Here is a 19,276-nt window from a genome sequence, read left to right as displayed (position 1 = left end):
ATTTGCACAGCTTTACTTAAGGGCACTCAGAGTCCTTGGCTAGGGTGCTCTGGACTAGATGTTTCCAGCCTCGGCTCTGGCTACCCCAAACTGGCTGAGGGCATCGATTCTTGGGAACATGCTTCAGAAGCTCAGTGTGGTGGTTAAAAGAGTAGATTCTGGGCTGGGTATGTGGCCAATGCCTATAATCCTGGCACTTTGGGAGGCCGAGGTGGGCAGATCACTTGAGGTTAGGAGTTCGAGACTAGCCTGGTTAACATGATGAAACCCCATCATTAAATAGAAAAATAGAAAATATGGCTGGGCATGGTGGCAAGTGCCTGTAATCCCAGCTACTCAGGAAGCTGAGGCAGGAGAATCACTTGAGCCCAGGAGGCGGAGGTTGCAGTGAGATGAGATTGCACCACTGCACTCCAACCTGGGCAACAGAGCAAGACTCTGTCTCAAAAGAAAAGCTGGGCTTGGTGGCTCAAGCCTCTAATCCTGGCACTTTGGCAGGCCGAGGCAGGTGGATCAGGAGGTCAAGAGATGGAGACCATCCTGGCCAAGGTAGTGAAACCCTGTCTTTACTAAAAATACAAAAATTAGCTGGGCGTGGTGGCATGTGCCTGTAGTCCCAGCTACTTGGGAGGCTGAGGCAGGAGAATTGCTTGAACCCAGGAGGCGGAGGTTGCAGTGAGCCGAGATTGTGCCACTGCACTCCAGCCTGGTGCCTGGCGACAAAGTGAGACTCTGTCTCAAAAAAAAAAAAAAAAAAAAAAAGAAAAGAGTAGATTCTGGGGTCAGATGGATTCAAGGTGAGGGTTTCAAGGTGGGCATGGTTTCTATTCTGCTAATAACTGCCTGTGTGACCTTGGGCAAATTATCTTACCTCTCAATGCCTCCCTTTCCTCATCTGTAAAACCAGGATAGACTTACCTAACCAGTGAGCGACTTACCTCCAAAGATCTTTGACATGATTAAGTGAAAAGAGATAACATGTAAAAGTCCCTAGAATTTACCTGACAGCATAATCAATCAATTACAACCATCTTCATAACAGAGGACAGGAACTATCAGACCCTTTGATGAGAACATAACATTTCCCTGGATAATAAAGTTTCTCATTCTAAAAAAAATAGAGTATTCTTTAAAAGTTTACATCTTGGGCCCTTCAACTCTCATTCTAAAATACAAACGAATCCCCAGCAGTGTCCATCCTGGCACCAAGTTGTCGGGCACTGCTGCAGTGAAATTTCACTGCATGTCATAGCACCTTTGCATCCGACCTTGCCGTGCCACCTCTCCCAACCACCTCCTGCTTCTCCATGGGAATCAGAGAGGACCCCCAAATTAATGGGGCATAAAAATAGGTGTTTGATGGGAGTATGCCCCCATTCCTTTCTTCCTCCCTCCTCTCCCCTCTTCTATCCTTGGCGCCTTATAATCACCAGGCGGTCTGAGGCTAAGTGGTAGTTTTGCCCATGGTGGGGGGGCTTGGAAACCACACCCCTTTCCCGGGGGCCTCCTGGCCATTCCCAGCTCCGATCGCCTCCACTGTTGAGATGGGTCTGAAGGGGGCATGGTGTTTCCCATGGTTCGGGTGCCGGAGACAGCGAGGGACTGAAAGAGAAGCAGGTATGGGGTGGAAAATGGGGGCTGTCAGGCAGACAGACAGAAGCATTGCTGGGAAAGAGAAATGCTCAAACAAGCAAAGGGAAAAGGATCATCTGTCTCCCTGGGTGGGAAGTGGATCTCACAGGACTGGCTAAATACTTTGTAGGGCCCAGTGCTTGTTGAAAATTTAAGAATTTCGGCCAGGCATGGTGGCTCAGGCCTGTAATCCCAGCGCTTTGGGAGGGCAAGGCGGGTGGATCAGGAATTTGGGACCATCCTGGCTAACATGGTGAAAACCCATTTCTACTAAAAATACAAAAAAATTAGGGGGGCTTGGTGGTGTGCATCTGTAATCCCAGCTACTCGGGAGGCTGAGGCAGGAGAATCACTTGAACCCGGGGGGCAGAGGTTGCATTGAGCCAAGATTGCGCCATTGCACTCCAGCTTGGGCAACAAGAGCAAAATTCCATCTTAAAAAAAAAAAAAAGAATTTCAAAATTTTGAGATGGTGACATGGTGGCCCTTCTGAGTCAGGGGATCCTATGCAATGCACAGGTAACATTCATGTGAGCCAGCCCTGCTTGCTGCACCAGCCCCTCTCCCTCTCCCTGCTGCTGCCACCAATGCTCCTCACTGCCCCCAGGCCCCAGGTGTCTTCCCTCGCTTCTTCTCTCCTTAACCCTGGGTGAGGGGTGAGGGAGGAGGAACCCTGACCTACAACTTTCTTCTTCCTCCTCCAATCTTATAGGCATGGGTCCTGCTACCCCTCCAGATCCCAGTCCAGCTATTGCCCCCATCATGGCTGAGGGAGGGGTACCCTCGCCAGGGCCTGGTGCCTACTTCAGCAGGAAAGCCCGACTCTCCTTCCGCCACCAGCTGCATGACATGGCATCGGCCAATGACTCCACCATCTGAAGGGGACAACGAGGAGCTGAACCTCTGGGAAGGCTGAGCAAGCTTCCTTCCCCAGACTGCTCAGCGACTCCAATCTCCACTTCCTCAAGTCCTTTCTAACCTTCTTATTAAATATGTTCATAGTTGCTAAGTGCTGTGTGTGTGTGTGTGCACGCAGGGGGAGTAGACAAGGCCAAGGCTGCAGGGCTGGGTTATGGGGTTGAGGTGGGAAGTGTTGCTTATGGTGGGAGACGCAGGAATGATGAATATGCCACACCTGATCTAAGGCAGCGCCCAGGTGTCATAAACAGGAATAAGAATTGGCTGATGTCAAGCTTCAGAGTTGAGCGTGGTGAAAGCAGTCTGTGGGATGGCAGATCGGAGGAGGAAGCATATTCATTCAGTAAATACTGAGTGTCTACCCCTGCCAGGCATGGAGGATATATCAATGAACTGGGAAGAAAGAATTCTCTCCTCTCTATAGGCCGGGAATGGTGGCTCACATCTGTAATCCCAGCATTTTGGGAGGCTGAGGTGAGCATATCACGAGGTCAGGAGTTCGAGACCATTCTAGCTAATAAGGTGAAACCCTATCTCTACTAAAAATGCAACAAACTAGCTGGGTGTGGTGGCATGCGCCTGTAGTCCCAGCTACTCAGGAGGCTGAGGCAGGGGATTCGCTTAAACCCAGAAAGTGGAGGTTGCAGTGAGCCGAGATCATGCCACTGCACTCCAGCCTGGGTGACAAAACGAGACTCCGTCTCAAAAAAAAAGGAATAAAGACTTCTCTCTTTGTGATAAAGAAAAACAAAACAAAACAAAAAGAATTCTCTCCTCTCACTGAGCTGACTTTCTAGTAGAGGGAAGTAGACAATCATACATAGGTAAACAAATAAGCGGAACGCAAGACAATGATACAGGCTGCTGTGAAAAAAATGAAACAGGGTCATGAGAGAGAGGGATGGGGGTGGTTTCTTTAGTTTCAGGTGGTCAGAAAAGGCCTTTCTGATGAGATGACATTTGAGCTGAGAGCTGAATGATAAGTAGCCATGTGGAAATCAGGGAGTGATGTGTCAGTGTAGGTTTACCAGTTCCAACAAATGCTCATCTCTGGTGCAGAAAATTGACAGTGAGAGAGGCCACCCATGGGGGGAGAGGGGCATATGGGAAATCTCTGTATCTTCTACTCAATTCTAGATATGGTGGTGGAAAGGAAACTGGGAGAAAGGTGATTTGGAGAAGAGGTTTGAAAACCTCCCATGTGGCCGGGTGCAGTGGCTCACGCCTGTAATCCCAGCACTTTGGGAGGCCAAGGCGGGCAGATCAGGAGGTCAAGAGATCAAGACCATCCTGACCAACATGGTAAAACTCCATCTCTACTAAAAAAAAAAATACAATAATTAGCTGGGCATGGTGGCACATACCTGTAGTCCCAGCTACTCGGGAGGGTGAGGCAGGAGAACTGCTTGAACTTGGGAGATGGAGGTTGCAATGAGCTAAGATCATACCACTGCACTCCAGCCTGGCGACAGAGCAAGCCTCCATCTCAAAAAAAAGAAAACCACCCATGTAAAAGCTTAAGGAATAAAACATTCATAAACTCCTTTCATCTCTTCTGCAACTCGCTCTGAGTTCAGTGATTTATACAAATAGGAATGGGCTAGACAAATTCAGGCTTGAAGTCAAAAAAAGAACCCCAAACTACAAAGATTCTCTTTGACAAACTTTATTAAATTTTGTATCAGTATGGGGTTATCTCTTATTGCATACTAGAATCCCAGGACTCAGGGGGGTGGTAAAGTGGCAATGGTGAATTTGGGTATCTGGTCTCCCAAAAGTACTTGCCGCTCTACCCCTGACTCTGCAATGGCTGCCAGGCGGATCACTCCTCCACTGGAGCCATCCCGTTCCATGGCCAAAGCGAGAGCTGTGGATAAAAGGAGTAAGCTGGGTTCAGAGTCAGATGCTAGGATTACTGCAAGGAATGAGAAATGTTGGTCTGTCTTGGGTTGTTGGGGTTGAAGCTCATAGGCCCAGAAGCTCAAGCTCTTACCATTGGCAGTGAATTGCAGACACTCTTCTTTGGTCATGCCTTCCCGGTATGTAGCATCAACATAGCCATAGATGTAGGAGCTCCCGGAGCCTCCAATGGCAAAGGACTGCCTTACCATCATACCCCCCATAGGCACTGAGTACACCTGCCAGACAGAAGGAGAAGAGTCACCAGTCATATCCTCCCTCCAACACATGTACATTCACCTGTCCATTGTGCTACTGGTCTGAGAAGCATTAATAGTAAGTATAAGTGAGGCAGAGACTGGAAAGAAAATGTCTGGGAGAGGATAAAAGGCCTGGCTCATGTGTGCTCTGGTTGGGGGTGGGGATCTGACCTGCCCTCCTTCTTGAGGGTCCCAGCCTGCGATGATGATTCCCGCCATCAGGTCTTCCCGGTATCGGTAACACATCTCCTTAAACAGGCTGGCTGCTGTGTGTACCAGTGGAGGCTCATTCAGTTCAATGCTAGAGGGTCAGGGAAGTCATAGAGAAAGTTTCAGGACTTGGGAGTCAGGTCATTTAGCTCCTCAGCTTCCAACTCCCTTCAGATACTTGCTCCTCCCCTACCCACAAGCACCTGTGGAAACCAAGCTGGTAAGTGACAGCATCAGCTACTGCCTGGGTATCAGCTGCTGAGCCCGAGCGACAGCAGAAAATGTGGTCATGAATAGGAGTCAGTTTGTCAGTCACTCGATTGGCAATGTAGGACCTGCAAGAGGGTAGAATGGTGAGGAAAGGAGCCCACCTGTCTTCCATCCCCATCCCATCACCACCCATTCTCTTAGGGCTCAGGGATAGGATGTCCAGTATTGCCTTTTTTTCTTTTCTTGTTTTTTGGAGACAGAGTCTTGCTCTGTCGCCAGGCTGGAGTGCAATGGCGTGATCTTGGCTCACTGCAACCTCTGCCTCCTGGGTTCAAGTGATTCTCTTTTTCTCTTTCCTCAGTCTCCTGAGTAGTTAGAACTACAGATGCATGCCACCATGCCCAGTTAATTTTTGTATTTTTAGTACAGACCAAGTTTCACAATGTTGGCCAGCATGGTCTCAATCTCTTGACCTCATGACCCACCGCGCCCGGCCTCTTTTTTCTTTATTTGAGATGGAGTCTTGCTCTGTCGCCCAGGCTGGAGTGCAGTGATGCAATCTCTGCTCACTGCAACCTCTGCCTCCTGGGTTCAAGCAATTATCTTGCCTTAGCATTCCGAAGTAGCTGGGACTGCAGGCGTGTGCGCTACACCCGGCTAATTTTTGTATTTTTTAGTAGAGATGGGGTTTCACCATGTTGGCTAGGCTGGTCTTGAACTCCTGACCTCAGGTGATCCATCCTCCTCAGCCTCCCAAACTGCTGGGATTACAGGCGTGAGCCACTGTGCCTGGCCTCCAGTATTGCCTATTCTCATCCAAACTGAAGCAGGCTGAAGAACAGACTTTTCTAAGGATTCCACTAAAGAGTGAGGGGAACTGAAAGTAATACAAGCTGGGACAAATCTTTATCTCCAGGGAGAGAAGAAAGCTCTCTTCCCACAGTGGTCTGTGGATGATTAGGCTGGGCTGGCAGGCAGGAAAGGAAAAGGAAGACGGGAAGACCTTTCACAAATCTGTCGTGAGCTCACCCAGTGGTTGTTCTGGAGTCCGCCCCCAGAACCACGCCCCCGTCAAACTGCACTGCCATGATAGTGGTCTGGGAAAAGGGAAAAAGGAATGAGTCTTTCCACATTCTCCAGCATACACAACTCCCTCAATGATTTCTCTACATAGTTCCCAAAATACAAAATCTGTGCGCCGCTGAGCCATTTTCAAGTCTTACAGGGGTCTCAGCGTCCCGCAGAATACCAGAATGCCAACCCTCAAATCCCAAAACACTCATCTCGGACTTAAGCCCAGGGTTTTCACTAGCCTCGCAGGATTCCAGAATTCCACATTTCAGTCCACCCGCCATCTCCCACTACGAAGGTACCACATTACTCCACCATCCTCGGGGTGCCTCTCCCCATTCCTGGAGCACAACACATTCCACCTTCCCTCCGCCCCTGCCAGATCTCTCAACCTCATTCAGGCTTTATCTTCCCATCGCGTCAAGCCTTGTGCGCATCTTATGAGCCCTGACTCTTTCCTTACCCCTGTGGAGACTTCTCGGCTTTCCCAGTCTGGAGTGAAAGCCTCCGGTCCCCAGGCCGGTGCCGGCCCGACTCCCCTAGCAGCTAGCAAGGTGGCCGCCATCTTTCTCCTCCGGTATTGCCTCAAAGCAACTGTCGTAAAGCGCTCTGTCACGCTCTTTAGTCGCGCTTTGAAGCCTTCTGGGAGCTAAGCTACTCCGAGGTTGACAGCGGAAGGGAAAAGAAAAGTTCAGTATTGCATGGAGACGGTTCTTTTGCGACAGTGAGCGTTTGATGGTAGCGTGGCCAGCAACACACAAAAATGTCTGCAAAAAAAAGCCGTCCCAGTGTCCTGCGCCGTACTAATCTTATGGAGTTGCAGTTCGAAGGGCCCACAAAATAAACCTGAGAGTCTCTGGGTTAAAGTGACCACACTATGTTTTCATTTCTTTTAGTTACATACTTAGGAATATATGCTGGCGGTGGAATTTATGGGTTCTTTTTTTTTTTTTTTTGAGATGGAGTTTCGCTCCTGTTACCCAGGCGGGAGTGCAATGGTGCAATCTCGGCTCACCGCAACCTCCGCCTCCTGGGTTCAGGCAATTCTCCTGCCTCAGCCTCCTGAGTAGCTGGGATTACAGGCAAGCGCCACCGTGCCCAGCTAATTTTTTGTATTTTTAGTAGAGACAGGGTTTCACCATGTTGACCAGGATGGTCTCGATATTTTGACCTCGTGATCCACCCGCCTCGGCCTCCCAAAGTGCTGGGATTACAGGCTTGAGCCACCGGGCCCGGCCGGAATTTATGGGTTCTATGGTAACTGTATGTTTAACATTTTGAGCAACCGACAAACTTCTCCACAGAAGCTGCACTATTTTACATTCCTACAAGCCATGTATGAGAGTTCCAATTTTCCACCACCTCACCAACACTTGCTATTGTGCATTATCGTAATTACAGCCATTCTAGTGGGTGTGAAGTGGTCCTTGTGGTTTTCATTGGTATTTCTCTAATGATTAGTGATGCTGAGCATATTTCCATGAGATAATTAGCCATTTGCATGTCTTTTTTTTTTTTTCAGACGGAGTCTCGCTCTGTCGCCCAGGCTGGAGTGCAACAGTGCAATCTCTGCTCACTGCAACCTCTCCGTCCCGGGTTCAAGCGGTTCTCCTGCCTCAGCCTCCTGAGTAACTGGAATTACAGGAACACACTACCATGCCCGGCTAATTTTTGTATATTTAGAAGAGATGGGGTTTCACTATATTGGTCAGGCTGATTTCGAACTCCTGATCTCATCCACCCGTCTCGGCCTCCCAAAGTGCTGGGATTACAGGTATGAACCACTGTGCCTGGCCCTGAATGTGGTAATTTCTAGAATCAGGAAGTGTGAATCCTCCAACGTTTTCCTCCTTTTCAAGATTGTTTTGGTTATTCTGGATCCTTTGCATCTCTATATAAATTGTAGGATTAGCTCGTCCATTTCTGCAGAAAAGGCTGTTGGACTTTTGTTAGGGATTGTACTGAATCTGTACATCAATTTGTGGAGTAGTGCCATCTTAACAAGTCTTTCCTTTTCATAACATGGGATTTTTTTCATATATTTAGATCTTCTTTAATTTCTTTTTTTTTTTGAGACGGAGCCTTACTCTGTCGCCAGGCTGGAGTGCAGTGGCGCAATCTCGGCTGACTGCAACCTCTGCCTGGGTTCAAGCGATTCTTCCGCCTCAGCCTCCCAAGTAGCTGGGACCACAGGCACGTGCCACCACGCCCGGCTAATTTTTGTATTTTTAGTAGAGACGGGGTTTCACCATGGCCAGGATGGTCTCAATCTCTTGACCTCGTGATCCACCTGCCTCGGCCTCCCAAAGTGCTGGTATTATAGGAGTGAGCCACTGCGTAATTTCTTTTAACAGTGTTTTATAGTTTTCAATGTATAGGTCTTGCACTTCTTTGGTTAAATTTGTTCCCAAGTATTTTATTCTTTTTGATGCTACTATAAGTGATGTTGTCTTCTTAATTTCATTTTTGGATTGTTCATTGCTAGTACATAGAAATATAACTGATTTTTGGCCGAATGTGGTGGCTCATGCCTATAATCCCAACACTCTGGGATACTGAGGTGGGCAAATTACCTGAGGTTGGGAGTTTGAGACCAGTCTGACCAACATGGAGAAACCCCGTCTCTACTAAAAATACAAAATTAGCTGGGCACTGTGGCACATGCCTGTAATCCCAGCTACTCAGGAAGCTGAGGCAGAAGAATCACTTGAATCCAGGAGGCGGAGGTTGCAGTGAGCTGAGATCATGCCATTGCGCTCCAGCCTGGGCAACTCGAACAAAACTTCATCTCCAAAAAAAAGAAAAAAGAATGAAATATAACTGAATTTGATTTTGATATTGTTTCTTGCAACTTCATTGAACCATTTATTACTTCTAATAGTTTGTCTGTATATCCTTTAGGGTTTTTCTATATAAACCATCATATTATCTGCAAATAGATAGTTTTATCTCTTTCTTTCAAATCTGGCTGCCTTTTATTTCATTATCTTGCCTAGTTGCTTTGGCTAGTTACTCCAGTACAATGTTGCATAGATTGGCAAAAGCAGACATCTTTGTCTTGTTTCTCATTTTAGAGGAAAGGCATAGGGAAAAGTCTTGAACCTGGAAGCAGCAGTTGCAGTGAGGTGAGATTGTGCCACTGCACTCCAGCCTGGGCAACAAGAGTGAAACCCCATTTCCCAAAAAAAAAAAAAAAAAAAAAATGATTTGTAGGGCAATTGTGGTCAGCTTTTCCATTTAGTGTTTTCCCATACATTATCATTTAATCTTCATATGAGGCCTGCAAAGTACCTATTATTATCCTCATTTTACAGTGGAGGGAACTCAAGCCCAGAGTGAATTTGGGGTCCACACCACTGCTCAGTAGGGGAGCTGTTCTGTTACTACAGCTGGCCCTACAGGGAAGGGAAATGCACAGATCTGTCCCTGCTGTCCAATCCCCCAAATTCCCTTCATCCAGTTCCATGCACTCAGGGCAGCTGCCCTTTGGGGCGAAGGGCACTGGGGAAGGGGGCCTTAGTAGGTTAACTCTTAATCCTTTGCGCCTCAGGGCACTGAGGGCTTCTCTCCCTGGACTGGCTAGGGGCTGGTGAGGGGCCGGGAAATAGCTACTTGGGATGCTGAGGCAGGAGAATCACTTGATCCTGGGAGGTGCAGGTTGCAGTGAGCCAAGATTACACCACTGCATTTCAGCTTGAGTGACAAGAGTGAAACTCCATCTAAAGATAAGTAAGTAAATAAATAAATAAAATAAAATACATTGCCAGGCAAAGTGGCTCACACCTGTAATCCTAGCACTTTGGGAGGCCAAGGTGGGCAGATCACTAGGTCAGGAGTTCGAGACTAGCCTGGCCATCATGGCGAAATCCAATCTCTACTAAAAATACAAAAAATTAGCCAGGTATGGTGGCGGGTGTCTGCTATCCCAGCTACTCGGGAGGCTGAGACAGGGAATCATTTCAAATATATGGATGGATATATATATATTCATATATATGGAGATATATATATATATATATATATATGGATGGAAGAGGGGACATGAAAAATAAAACACAATAAAATATAGGGAGGGGAAGGATGGACAGAGAAACAATGAGGAGGCTATTGCAGTAATCTAGGATATATTCTCTCTTCATAGTCAAAGGTACTAGCAGTGGAGAAAGTGGGCATTGGTCAGATTTTCACAGATTGGATGTTGGTGTGATGAAGGAGAAACAGAAGGGTCAGGATGACAAGGTTTTTGGTCTAAGGACCTGGAAGAATAGAATTACCTTTCACTGGGCTAGCAAAGACTCTGAAGGGAGAATTTTCGTGGGGAGGGCATATTGGAACTTAGTGTTGGACATGGTGGATTTGCTATGCCTAGGTGACATCCAAGTGGAAATACCGAATAGACAATTGTATATGTAGGATTCTAGAGTCCAGGAGAAAGTGGATTGAAGTTATGATTTGGAAGTTATCAGTGTATGAAACATCAAGGTCTTTGATGTTCACCATTGTTGTGGGAGTGGCCATGGAGTCGTTTAATAAACATGCATTATGGGGCTGAACACCTTAATGAACATGCATTATGGGGCTTGGTGTGAGGCATGACGCACATGTGCTTGGGTGGCTGAAGGGCGAGGATGCCATTTATTCACAAAGACAGGGAGCACAGGAGGAGGCGCAGTTCTTGGGGGGATGGTGGTGGGTCTCGTGTTGCATTTGCAGCGTCTGTGAAGTGTGCAGGATGCTTGCTGTATATTGCAGAGGGCTGACGCTCAGGGACAAGTCTGGGCTGGAGACTCAACGTGTGGTTGGCAACCAGGGCCCCGAGAGTGGTTGCAATAGGCCGGGGGAGGGTGAGGTCTCTCCGCTGCCGGGAACCGGGATGACACATCTTCTGACGTTCGTTTTCTATTTCCCTCGAGCGCCAATCGTCATCACACAAAACGCCTTACCCCGACGCTGCCAAATCATGCTTTTTATTCCTCACAGCTCTTCCCATATTCCCGAGACTGCGCATAGAGGGAGCTCAGTCCCCTTCCCTGCCGGAACGGCCCTTACCGCAGCGACGTCACGGAAGAGGCGGGATTTGGGGCAGATCCCGGGCTGCGTGGCCCCACCCCGGGCGGTCCGGTTCGTGCCCGCCGGTGCCCGCAGCCACCGCCCTAGGCCAGCTGGAGCAGGCTGCGCTCGGCCAGCAGGCCCTGGGTGCGGTTGTAGACATCCTCCAGGGTGCCCGCGGCCCGGGCCAGCGCGGCGCGAGCCTCCGCCTCGGTGGTTCCCGGACAAGCCAGCTCCAGCAGGCGGCGGCGACCCGGGAAGGCGAGGAAGGCGAGGTGGGCGGCTTGACGGACCAGCCAGGGGTGGTGCGGGCCCAGGGCCGCGCTGTAGGCGTCGCTGCACTGCGCACCGGCGTCCGGGCCTCCCAGCACGCCGGTCGCCACCCGGTGGAGGCAGAGCTGGGACCAGCGCAGCGCGCGGTGCAGCAGGAGCAGTGTGCGAGAGCCGGAGCTCCGGGCCGGGTCCCGGGGGACCGCTCCGGGCTGCTCCAACAGTCCCGTCCGTAGCTCCCACGCCGCCATGGCCACCAGCGACAAGTAGTGCTCCGCGTCCCGGCCGTGCACCCGAGCCTCCAGGGCCGTCACCTTGGTGAAGGCCTCCCTAGAGGCGAAGGCGAAGACAGAGCCAAGGGGAGTCAGGAACCTGCGGGCGAGACCAGTTAAGAGAGGGCGATGGAGCCGCCAAGGAGGCCGGGACCGGCTGGCGGGGGCAGAAGGCCACTCACTCGACGAGTGCCCTCCATCCCGCCAGGTACGGCGACAGCCCCACATCCCCTTCGGGGTTCAGACTGGCGCGGAACGGCCTCATCATGCGGCCCAGCATCCCCTGAGGGCCCAGACACGGAGGCTCTTTCCTCTCCGGGGCCTCCGGGGGTCCCGACTCCTGCCGGACCTGGTGGGGAGACACGATGGGGAAAGGTGGGAGCCGATTCCGCCCCGAAGACGTTGTTCCGAAGGTTTAGCCAGTGTCCCTCCTGCTGTGCGCTCAGCTTCCGACGGGAGAGGGGAGACCAAGGGGCGGACCAGCCCTTCACCGTACCCTCAGCCTGGCTACACGCCCCTCTGTTCCGGTCCCTTCTAGAGCGCCCGCGCCCGGCTCTGCGCGGAGCGTACCTGGAAGGGCGCTGTTCCCTCTGGAACGCAGGCCTGTGCCCCGAGTCCGCAGCCCGAGCGGACGCCTGTCAGAGGAGAAGCGGAGTGGTGAGGGCTCGAGACAGGGGCTTAAGTCGTGACGGCCTGGACCCCGCGGTTCCTCCCGGAGCAGGTGAGGGAAGGGGCAGCTCACCTAGGCTCCGAGCACTGAGATAAAGCAGCAGCAGCGCGAAGATGACGGGAGGAATTGAGAGGCGGAACCAGTGCCGCGGGGCCTGGGGCCGCACCGCCACCCCCATGGCTGCCGCTGGGACCGCCGCCCCCTCACTAACCCCTAGCCTGTCTGTGTCCGTCCACCTCCAGGAGGGAAGAGAAGCCCGCGGTGCCCTGAGGAGCAAAGGGTTAATAATTAACCTGCTAAGGCCCCTTTCCCCAGTGCCCTTCGCCCCAAAGGGCAGCTACTCTGGGTGCCAGGAACCGGATGAAGGGAATTTGGGGGATTCCACGGCAGTGACAGATCTGTGCATTTCCCTTCCCTGTAGGGCCAATTATAGTAACAGGCACTTTGAGTACTGGGAAGTGAGGCAGGGTCAGAACAATTCCCCTACTGAGCAGTGGTGTAGGCCCCAAATTCACTCTGGGCTTGAGTTCCCTCCACTGTAAATTGAGAATGATAATAGGTAGTTTGCAGGCCTCATGTGAGGATTAAATGATAATGTATGAAAAAACGCTAAATGGAAAAGTTGACCACAATTGCCCTATAAATCTTTTTTTTTTTTTTTGAAACGGAGTTTCACTCTTGTTGCCCAGGCTGGAGTACAGTGGCTGTGATCTCAGCTCACTGCAACCACCGCTTCCAGGTTCAAGCAATTCTGCCTTAGCCTCCCGAGTAGCTGGGATTACAGTCATGCACCACCACACCTGCTAGTTTTTGCACTTTTAGTAGAGATGGGGTTTCACCATGCTGGCCAGGCTGGTTTCGAGCTTCTGACCTCAGGTGATCCACCCGCCTCAGCCTGCCAAAGTGCTGGGATTACAGGCGCCCGGCCACCTGTAAATCTTAAATTCAAGCACCGGGTGCCTCTGGGATCCAGAGAACACCCACTTCAAAATTATCTGTCTTATCCCCAGGGGACTTTGTCTTGCTCTGGATACATGACCTCTCTTACTCATATGCATACGTCAAGCTTTATCCTTTTATATTTTTGTGGTTTAATTTTCAAAACTCCAGACTGGCTCTTCAATCATTAATTGCACCAACTTTTATTAAGTACTTCCGCATGTACTGGGCTTCGAGAATATAAAAGTGCCTTCACAGAGCTCAAGGTCCACTGGGGGAGAATTTATCCTCTATCTCCCCACTGGAATGTGAGCTCTGATGACAGGGGCCTTGTTTTTCTTGGTTGCTTACAGCACTTGGAATATTGCTTCAGCCAAAACACATTATTGCTAAATAAATAGGTATTGAATAAACAAAGGAGTGTGTATGAGGGCAGGTAAATCAGGGGTTGTGGCCCCCTAACACATTCAGCCAGGCTTTTTTAGGCCAGGCACAGTGGCTCACGCCTGTAATTCCAGCACTTTGGGAGGCTGAGGTGGGCAGGTCACCTGGGATCAGGAGTTTGAGAGCAGCCTCGCCAACAAGGCAAAACCCCGTCTCTACTAAAAATATAAAAATTAGCTGGGTGTGGTGGTGCATGCCTGTAATCCCAGCTACTCAGGAGGTTGAGGCAGGAGAATCACTCGAACCTGGGAGGTAGAGGTTGCAGTGACCCTAGATGGTGTCACTGCAACTCTAGTCTGGGTGACAGACTTCATCTCAAAAGAAACAAACCGGTCAGTCTCCGTGGCTCTCGCCTGTAATTCCAGCACTTTAGGAGGCCGAGGTGGGCGGATCACCTGAGGTCAGGAGTTCAAGACCAGCCTGACTAACATGCAGAAACCCCATCTCGACAAAAAAATACAAAATTAGCTGGTCATGGTGGCACATACCTGTAATCCTAGCTACTCAGGAGGCTGAGGAGAGAATCACTTGAACCCGGGAGGCAGAGGTTTTGGTGAGCCAAGATGGCACCAGTGCACTCCAGCCTGGGCAACAAGAGCAAAAACTCCCTCTAAACAAACAAACAAACAAAAAACAAAACCATACTTAGCCAGGCTTTTTTGCTTTTTGTTTTGCAAATTAGGAGTTCACCTGGTGCTCACAAGGGGAAAGACATTCAGGGAAAGGATACCAGGATACAAAAAGTAATGGAAGAAAGAGCATTATCTCTTCTTAGGGGTTCTTAGTTTCCTGTCCCCACACTTTTTAGAATTATTCCTGTTAGGCCGGGCCCAGTGCCTCATGCCTGTAATTCAGCACTTTGGGAGGCTGAAGCAGGCTGATCATGAGGTCAAGACACTGAGACCATCCTGGCCAACATGGTGAAACCCTGTCTCTACTAAAAATACAAAAAGTTAGCCGGGTGTGGTGGCACGCAGCTGTAGTCCCAGCTACTTGGGAGGCGGAGGCAGAAGAATCACTTGAACCTGGGAGGCAGAGGTTGCAGTGAGCTGAGATCATACCACTGTACTCCAGCCTGGGTAACAAGAGTGAAACTCCCTCTCAAAAAAAAAAAAAAAAAAAAAGAAGAGAAAAGAAAAGGAAAGAAAGAAAGAGAAAGGAAAGGAGAAAGAAAAACAGGAAGGAAGGAAAGAGAGAGAGGGAAAGAATTTCAGCCTGGCGGGGTGGCTCATGCCTGTAATCCTACCACTTTGGGAGGCCAAGGTGGGTGGATCACCTGAGGTCAGGAGTTCAAGACCAGCCTGGCCATCATGGTGAAACCCCACCTTAAAAAAAAAATTCCTATTTGTATATATCTTTTTTTTTTTTTTTTTTGAGACAGAGTTTTGCTCTTGTTACCCAGGCTGGAGTGCAATGGCACGATCTTGGTTCACTGCAACCTCCACCTCCTGGGTTCAAGCAATTCTCCTGCCTTAACCTGCTGAGTAGCTGGGACTACAGGCATGTGCCACCACGCCCAGCTAATTTTTGTATTTTTAGTAGAGACGGGTTTTCATCATGTTTTGACCAGGATGGTCTCGATCTCTTGACCTCATGATCCACCCGTCTCAGCCTCCCAAAGTACTGGATTATAGGCGTGAGCCACCGCTCCTGGCCGCTTGTATATATCTTCTTTTAAGGTTCTAAGGTGGGGAGGGGTGTTCTGGATTCTTAAGGTGTTAGATAGGGCCCTGATCTCTAAGAATACCTCTCAGAGGAGACTTCTGAGCTGACAGGAGATTTCTCAGCTTCTCTAGTTAGTGGATTATTGCCCTGTCCTCACTCTGATGTCCCCTCACATCCTGGAGGTCTTTGGGTTGCTCTTGACCCATCCTGCCCTGGTGGGACTCCTGTGAGATCACTTCCATCCCTAGCCCTGGTCTCCACTCCCACTCCTGGAATATTTCCTGGCTTTCTTGGCTGTAAACCTAAGACAAGTCTCTTGCCATTTCCCTCATCTACAAAATAAGAAGAGTAATTCTCACCTCCTAAAATTGTTATGAGGGTTAAATAAAATACGTCTGCAAAGCGCTAAGCATAATTCATAGCCTATAGTAAAGGTTCAGTGGGTGATGGTTATTTCAATTCGCCCTCTCTCACTGCCCCTTCTTCACTAGCTCTGGGAACAGGAAATCGAATCTGCTGGGTTCCGGGAGTGGATTAGTTTTGGGTTTCACTTAATCTGAGAGGCCGTTCCGCAATCAGAACCCTCGCAAGGGACAAACTGATATAAATCAGGAAGCCTGATTCACAAAGGCTGCAGGATGGAACTGGGTGCCAAAGCCAAGCTGCTGTTGCTGCTGCTGCTTCTGCAGGTGACGTGTTTCACATGTGCACAGGCAGATGAGCAGAACGGCTACACGGCGGTCATCGAAGTGACCAACGGAGGTCCCTGGGGCGACTGGGCCTGGCCTGAGATGTGTCCTCAAGGATTCTTTGCCAGCGGGTTCTCTCTCAAGGTTGGAGCTCAGGCCTAGGTCCTGGAAAGGGCGGTGATGCTTGGGACTACCCAGCCAAGGATGGCAATTCAGTGACTCGTCCTTGCTCCTCTCCTCGATACCCAGGTGGAGCCTCCCCAAGGTGCTCCTAGCGACGACACTGCATTGAATGGGATCAGGCTGCACTGTGCGTGCGGGAACGTCCTAGGAAATGCGTACGCGATAGAGTCCAAGTCTGAAAGGTGAGGCACAGGGGTCAAGGATCCCCGGGGTGATGGTATGTCCCTTACCCTCTACGACATACTCCGTCAGGACAGGCAGGCTGGCTCCTCCAGAGCTACGGGGCAGTATAGTCCAATATAGAACGGGGCTGGGGGTGGATGGAAGACCTCTCCTCCGCTTCTCGGCGGAGGTCAGAGAGCTAGAGCCAGCCCACCAGGTCATGTAGAAAGCACTTGACTTGGAAAGTCCCAAGGGTTTGGTGAATGGCGGCGCCCGCAGAGCCAGCACATCTCCCTTTCCCTTGCAGGTGGGGCGAGTGGAGTGAGCCGCTGTGGTGTCCGGGCGGCGGCTACCTGGTGGCTTTCTCGTTTCGCGTGGAGGCACCTCTCCCCCACGGTGACGACACAGCAGCTAACAACGTGCGCTTCCGCTGTTCAGACGGCAAGGAACTGGAGGGGCCTGGGCTGAGCTGGGGAGACTTTGGAGACTGGAGTCCGCCTTGCCCCAAGGGTGTGTGCGGCCTGCAGACCAAGATCGAGGGGCCTAGAGGCCCCAGCGATGACACTGCGCTGAACGACGTGCGATTTTTCTGCTGCCGCAGTTGAGCGCGGCCACCGCCGCTCTCTCCTGGGCCGGGAGGCTAGTCCCACTTCCTGCTATTAAAGCTTATCCGAGTTGACTTTGGTCTCACCTGTTTTGGGGATTGGGCACTGAATTTCCTCTTCCCCTCCTAACCTAGCATTGGGCAAGGCATACATTTGGGTTTGGTCTCAGGGGTCCACGGTAGACCACTGAAAGTTATGGACTGATAGTCCAGAAAATCGCACTTAAACACATAATTATCACATAAGTGATGGAAGTCTGGCTTTTTCTCTTTTCTTCTGTTTTTTTTTCTTTTTTGAGATGGAGTTTCGCTCTTGTTACCCAGGCTGGAGTGCAATGGCGCGATCTCGGCTCACTGCAACCTCCCCCTCCTGGGTTCAAGTGATTCTCCTGCCTCATCCTCCTGAGTAGCTGGGACTATAGGTGCCCACCACTATGCCCAGTTAATTTTTGTATTTTCAGTAGAGATGGGGTTTCCCCATGTTGGCCAGGCTGGTCTCAAACTCCTGACCTCAGGTGTTCTGCCCTCCTCAGCCTCCCAAAGTGCTGGGATTACAGGTGTGAGTCACCACACCTGGCCACCTAAAAATCTTACTAAGTTCAAGCTCTGGGCGCCTCTGGGATTCAGGGAGGACCTGCTTCTAAATTCTCTGTCTTATCCCGAGGGAACTTTGTCTTGATCTGAATACATGACCTCTCTCAATCATATATGTTTGTCAGGTTTTATCCTTTCACATTTTCTTTTCCTTTTCTTTCTTTTTTTTCTTTGAGAGGAAGTTTGGCTCTTGTTTCCCTTGCTGGAGTGCAATGATGTGATCTGGGCTCATTACAACCTCTGTCTCCCAGGGTCAAGCAATTCTCCTGCCTTGGCCTCTGGAGTAGCTGGGATTACAGGCATGGGCCACCTCGCTGAGATAATTTTGTATTTTTGGTGGAGGCCAGGTTTCTCCATGTTGGTCAGGCTGCTCTCCAACTCTTGACCTCAGGTGATCTGCCCGCTTCAGCCTCCCAAAGTACTGGGATTACAGGCGTGAGCCACTGCACCTGGCCACCTATAAATCTTATTAAGTTCAAGCACCAGGTGCCTCTGGGATCCAGGGAGCACCTGCTTCTAAATTCTCTCTTATCCCCAGAGAACTTTGTCTTGATCTGGATACCTGACCTCTCTCAATCATATATGTTTGTCAGGATTTATTCTTTCCCATTTTTTTCTTTTCTTTTCTTTCTATTAATTGAGACCGAGTTTCACTTTCATTGCCCAGGCTGGAGTGCAATGGTACAATATCGGGTCATGGCAACCTCCACCTCCCAAGTTCAAGCAATTCTCCTGCCTCAGCCTCCTGAGTAGCTGGGATTACAGGCATGCGCGCCCACACCCAGATAATTTTGTATTTTTAGTAGAGACAGGGTTTCTCCATGTTGGTCAGGCTGCTCGTTTACTCTCAACCTCAGGTGATCCGCCTGCCTCGGCCTCCCAAAGTGCTGGGATTACAGGTGTGAGCCACTGCACCTGGCTGTGGTTTAATTTTCAAAACTCCAGACTAGCTCTTCAATCCTTCAATCATTCATTGCGCCAACCTTTATTAAGTACTTCCGCATGTACTAGGTTTGGAGACTACAACAGTGTCTTCACAGAACTCAGGGTCCACTGGGGGAGAATTTATCCTCTGTCTCCCCACTGGAATGTGAGCTCTGATGACAGGGGCCTTGTTTTCCTTGGTTGCTTACAGCACTTGGAATATTGCTTCAGCCAAAACACGTTATTGCTAAATAAATAGGTATTGAATAAACAAAGGAGTGTGTATGAGGGCAGGTAAATCAGGGGTTGTGGCCCCCTAACAAATTTAGCTAGGCTTTTTTAGGCTAGGCAGGGTGGCTCATGCCCGTAATCCCAGCATTTTGGGAGGCAGAGATGGGCGGATGACCTGAGGTCAGGAGTTCCAGAGCAGCCTGGCCAACAAGGCGACACCCTGACTCTACTGGAAAAAAAAAAAAAAAAGCCAGACACAAAGGAACATATACTCTATGATTCCATTTGTGTAAAGTGGGTAATGGGCCAAACTAGTCTATGGGGTTTGAAATCTATTCTATGAAGACAGAATAGTGGGGCGCGGTGGCTCATGCCTGTAA

At 50.1% G+C, this 19,276-nt stretch overlaps 4 protein-coding genes across 7 annotated transcripts; 2 read left to right on the top strand and 2 right to left on the bottom strand.

The window, feature by feature from the left end:
* Positions 1-1,535: 1,535 nt before the first annotated feature.
* Positions 1,536-2,641, top strand: C5H17orf114 (chromosome 5 C17orf114 homolog). Its single transcript, XM_054256208.1, has 2 exons — positions 1,536-1,617; positions 2,345-2,641. Exons 1-2 carry the CDS (start codon positions 1,545-1,547, stop codon positions 2,509-2,511), a joined length of 240 nt encoding a protein of 79 aa, XP_054112183.1. The 5' UTR covers positions 1,536-1,544; the 3' UTR covers positions 2,512-2,641.
* Positions 2,642-4,200: 1,559 nt separating this feature from the next.
* On the bottom strand, positions 4,201-6,776 carry PSMB6 (proteasome 20S subunit beta 6). 2 transcript variants are annotated; one of them, XM_002748282.4, is made up of 6 exons: positions 6,664-6,776; positions 6,159-6,226; positions 5,123-5,254; positions 4,881-5,010; positions 4,544-4,688; positions 4,201-4,417 (listed from the first exon to the last, which is right to left on the bottom strand). In XM_002748282.4, exons 1-6 carry the CDS (start codon positions 6,763-6,765, stop codon positions 4,275-4,277), a joined length of 720 nt encoding a protein of 239 aa, XP_002748328.1. In that variant the 5' UTR covers positions 6,766-6,776; the 3' UTR covers positions 4,201-4,274. The 2 variants fall into 2 exon arrangements, with proteins under 2 accessions (XP_002748328.1, XP_008995488.2); XM_008997240.3 differs by having other exon boundaries at positions 4,278-4,437.
* A 4,031-nt stretch (positions 6,777-10,807) lies between these two features.
* GLTPD2 (glycolipid transfer protein domain containing 2) lies at positions 10,808-12,701 on the bottom strand. Of its 2 annotated transcripts, none has more exons than XM_002748281.6 (4): positions 12,534-12,701; positions 12,362-12,426; positions 11,974-12,140; positions 10,808-11,891 (listed from the first exon to the last, which is right to left on the bottom strand). In XM_002748281.6, exons 1-4 carry the CDS (start codon positions 12,637-12,639, stop codon positions 11,354-11,356), a joined length of 876 nt encoding a protein of 291 aa, XP_002748327.1. In that variant the 5' UTR covers positions 12,640-12,701; the 3' UTR covers positions 10,808-11,353. The 2 variants fall into 2 exon arrangements, with proteins under 2 accessions (XP_002748327.1, XP_008995481.1); XM_008997233.5 differs by having other exon boundaries at positions 11,152-11,849.
* On the top strand, positions 11,316-17,222 carry LOC100390137 (vitelline membrane outer layer protein 1 homolog). Of its 2 annotated transcripts, XM_078374012.1 has the most exons (4): positions 11,316-11,524; positions 16,199-16,342; positions 16,448-16,563; positions 16,851-17,222. In XM_078374012.1, the coding sequence occupies exons 2-4, from the start codon at positions 16,301-16,303 to the stop codon at positions 17,146-17,148; spliced, it is 456 nt and encodes a 151-aa protein (XP_078230138.1). In that variant the 5' UTR covers positions 11,316-11,524; positions 16,199-16,300; the 3' UTR covers positions 17,149-17,222. The 2 variants fall into 2 exon arrangements, with proteins under 2 accessions (XP_078230138.1, XP_002748326.1); XM_002748280.6 differs by lacking the exon at positions 11,316-11,524 and having other exon boundaries at positions 16,143-16,342.
* Positions 17,223-19,276: the final 2,054 nt, after the last annotated feature.

The sequence above is a fragment of the Callithrix jacchus genome, chromosome 5, assembly GCF_049354715.1.
Source record: "Callithrix jacchus isolate 240 chromosome 5, calJac240_pri, whole genome shotgun sequence".
Taxonomy (NCBI): Eukaryota; Metazoa; Chordata; class Mammalia; order Primates; family Cebidae; genus Callithrix; species Callithrix jacchus.
This window is presented reverse-complemented; position numbering and strand designations above follow the sequence as displayed.

Bases quoted from the DNA above. Each gene is read 5' to 3' on its own strand.
- C5H17orf114 (XM_054256208.1), top strand. From the start codon at position 1,545: ATGGGTCTGAAGGGGGCATGGTGTTTCCCATGGTTCGGGTGCCGGAGA. The intron at 1,618-2,344 runs GTATGGGGTGGA...CCAATCTTATAG, and splicing joins AGGGACTGAAAGAGAAGCAG to GCATGGGTCCTGCTACCCCT.
- LOC100390137 (XM_002748280.6), top strand. From the start codon at position 16,148: ATGGAACTGGGTGCCAAAGCCAAGCTGCTGTTGCTGCTGCTGCTTCTG. The intron at 16,343-16,447 runs GTTGGAGCTCAG...CTCGATACCCAG, and splicing joins CCAGCGGGTTCTCTCTCAAG to GTGGAGCCTCCCCAAGGTGC. The intron at 16,564-16,850 runs GTGAGGCACAGG...TTTCCCTTGCAG, and splicing joins ATAGAGTCCAAGTCTGAAAG to GTGGGGCGAGTGGAGTGAGC.
- PSMB6 (XM_002748282.4), bottom strand. From the start codon at position 6,765: ATGGCGGCCACCTTGCTAGCTGCTAGGGGAGTCGGGCCGGCACCGGCC. The intron at 6,227-6,663 runs GTAAGGAAAGAG...CCCTTTTCCCAG, and splicing joins GCCGAGAAGTCTCCACAGGG to ACCACTATCATGGCAGTGCA. The intron at 4,689-4,880 runs GTCAGATCCCCA...TCTGTCTGGCAG, and splicing joins ACCCTCAAGAAGGAGGGCAG to GTGTACTCAGTGCCTATGGG.
- GLTPD2 (XM_002748281.6), bottom strand. From the start codon at position 12,639: ATGGGGGTGGCGGTGCGGCCCCAGGCCCCGCGGCACTGGTTCCGCCTC. The intron at 12,427-12,533 runs GTGAGCTGCCCC...CTCCTCTGACAG, and splicing joins TCTCAGTGCTCGGAGCCTAG to GCGTCCGCTCGGGCTGCGGA. The intron at 11,892-11,973 runs GTGAGTGGCCTT...TCTCGCCCGCAG, and splicing joins GGATGGAGGGCACTCGTCGA to GTTCCTGACTCCCCTTGGCT.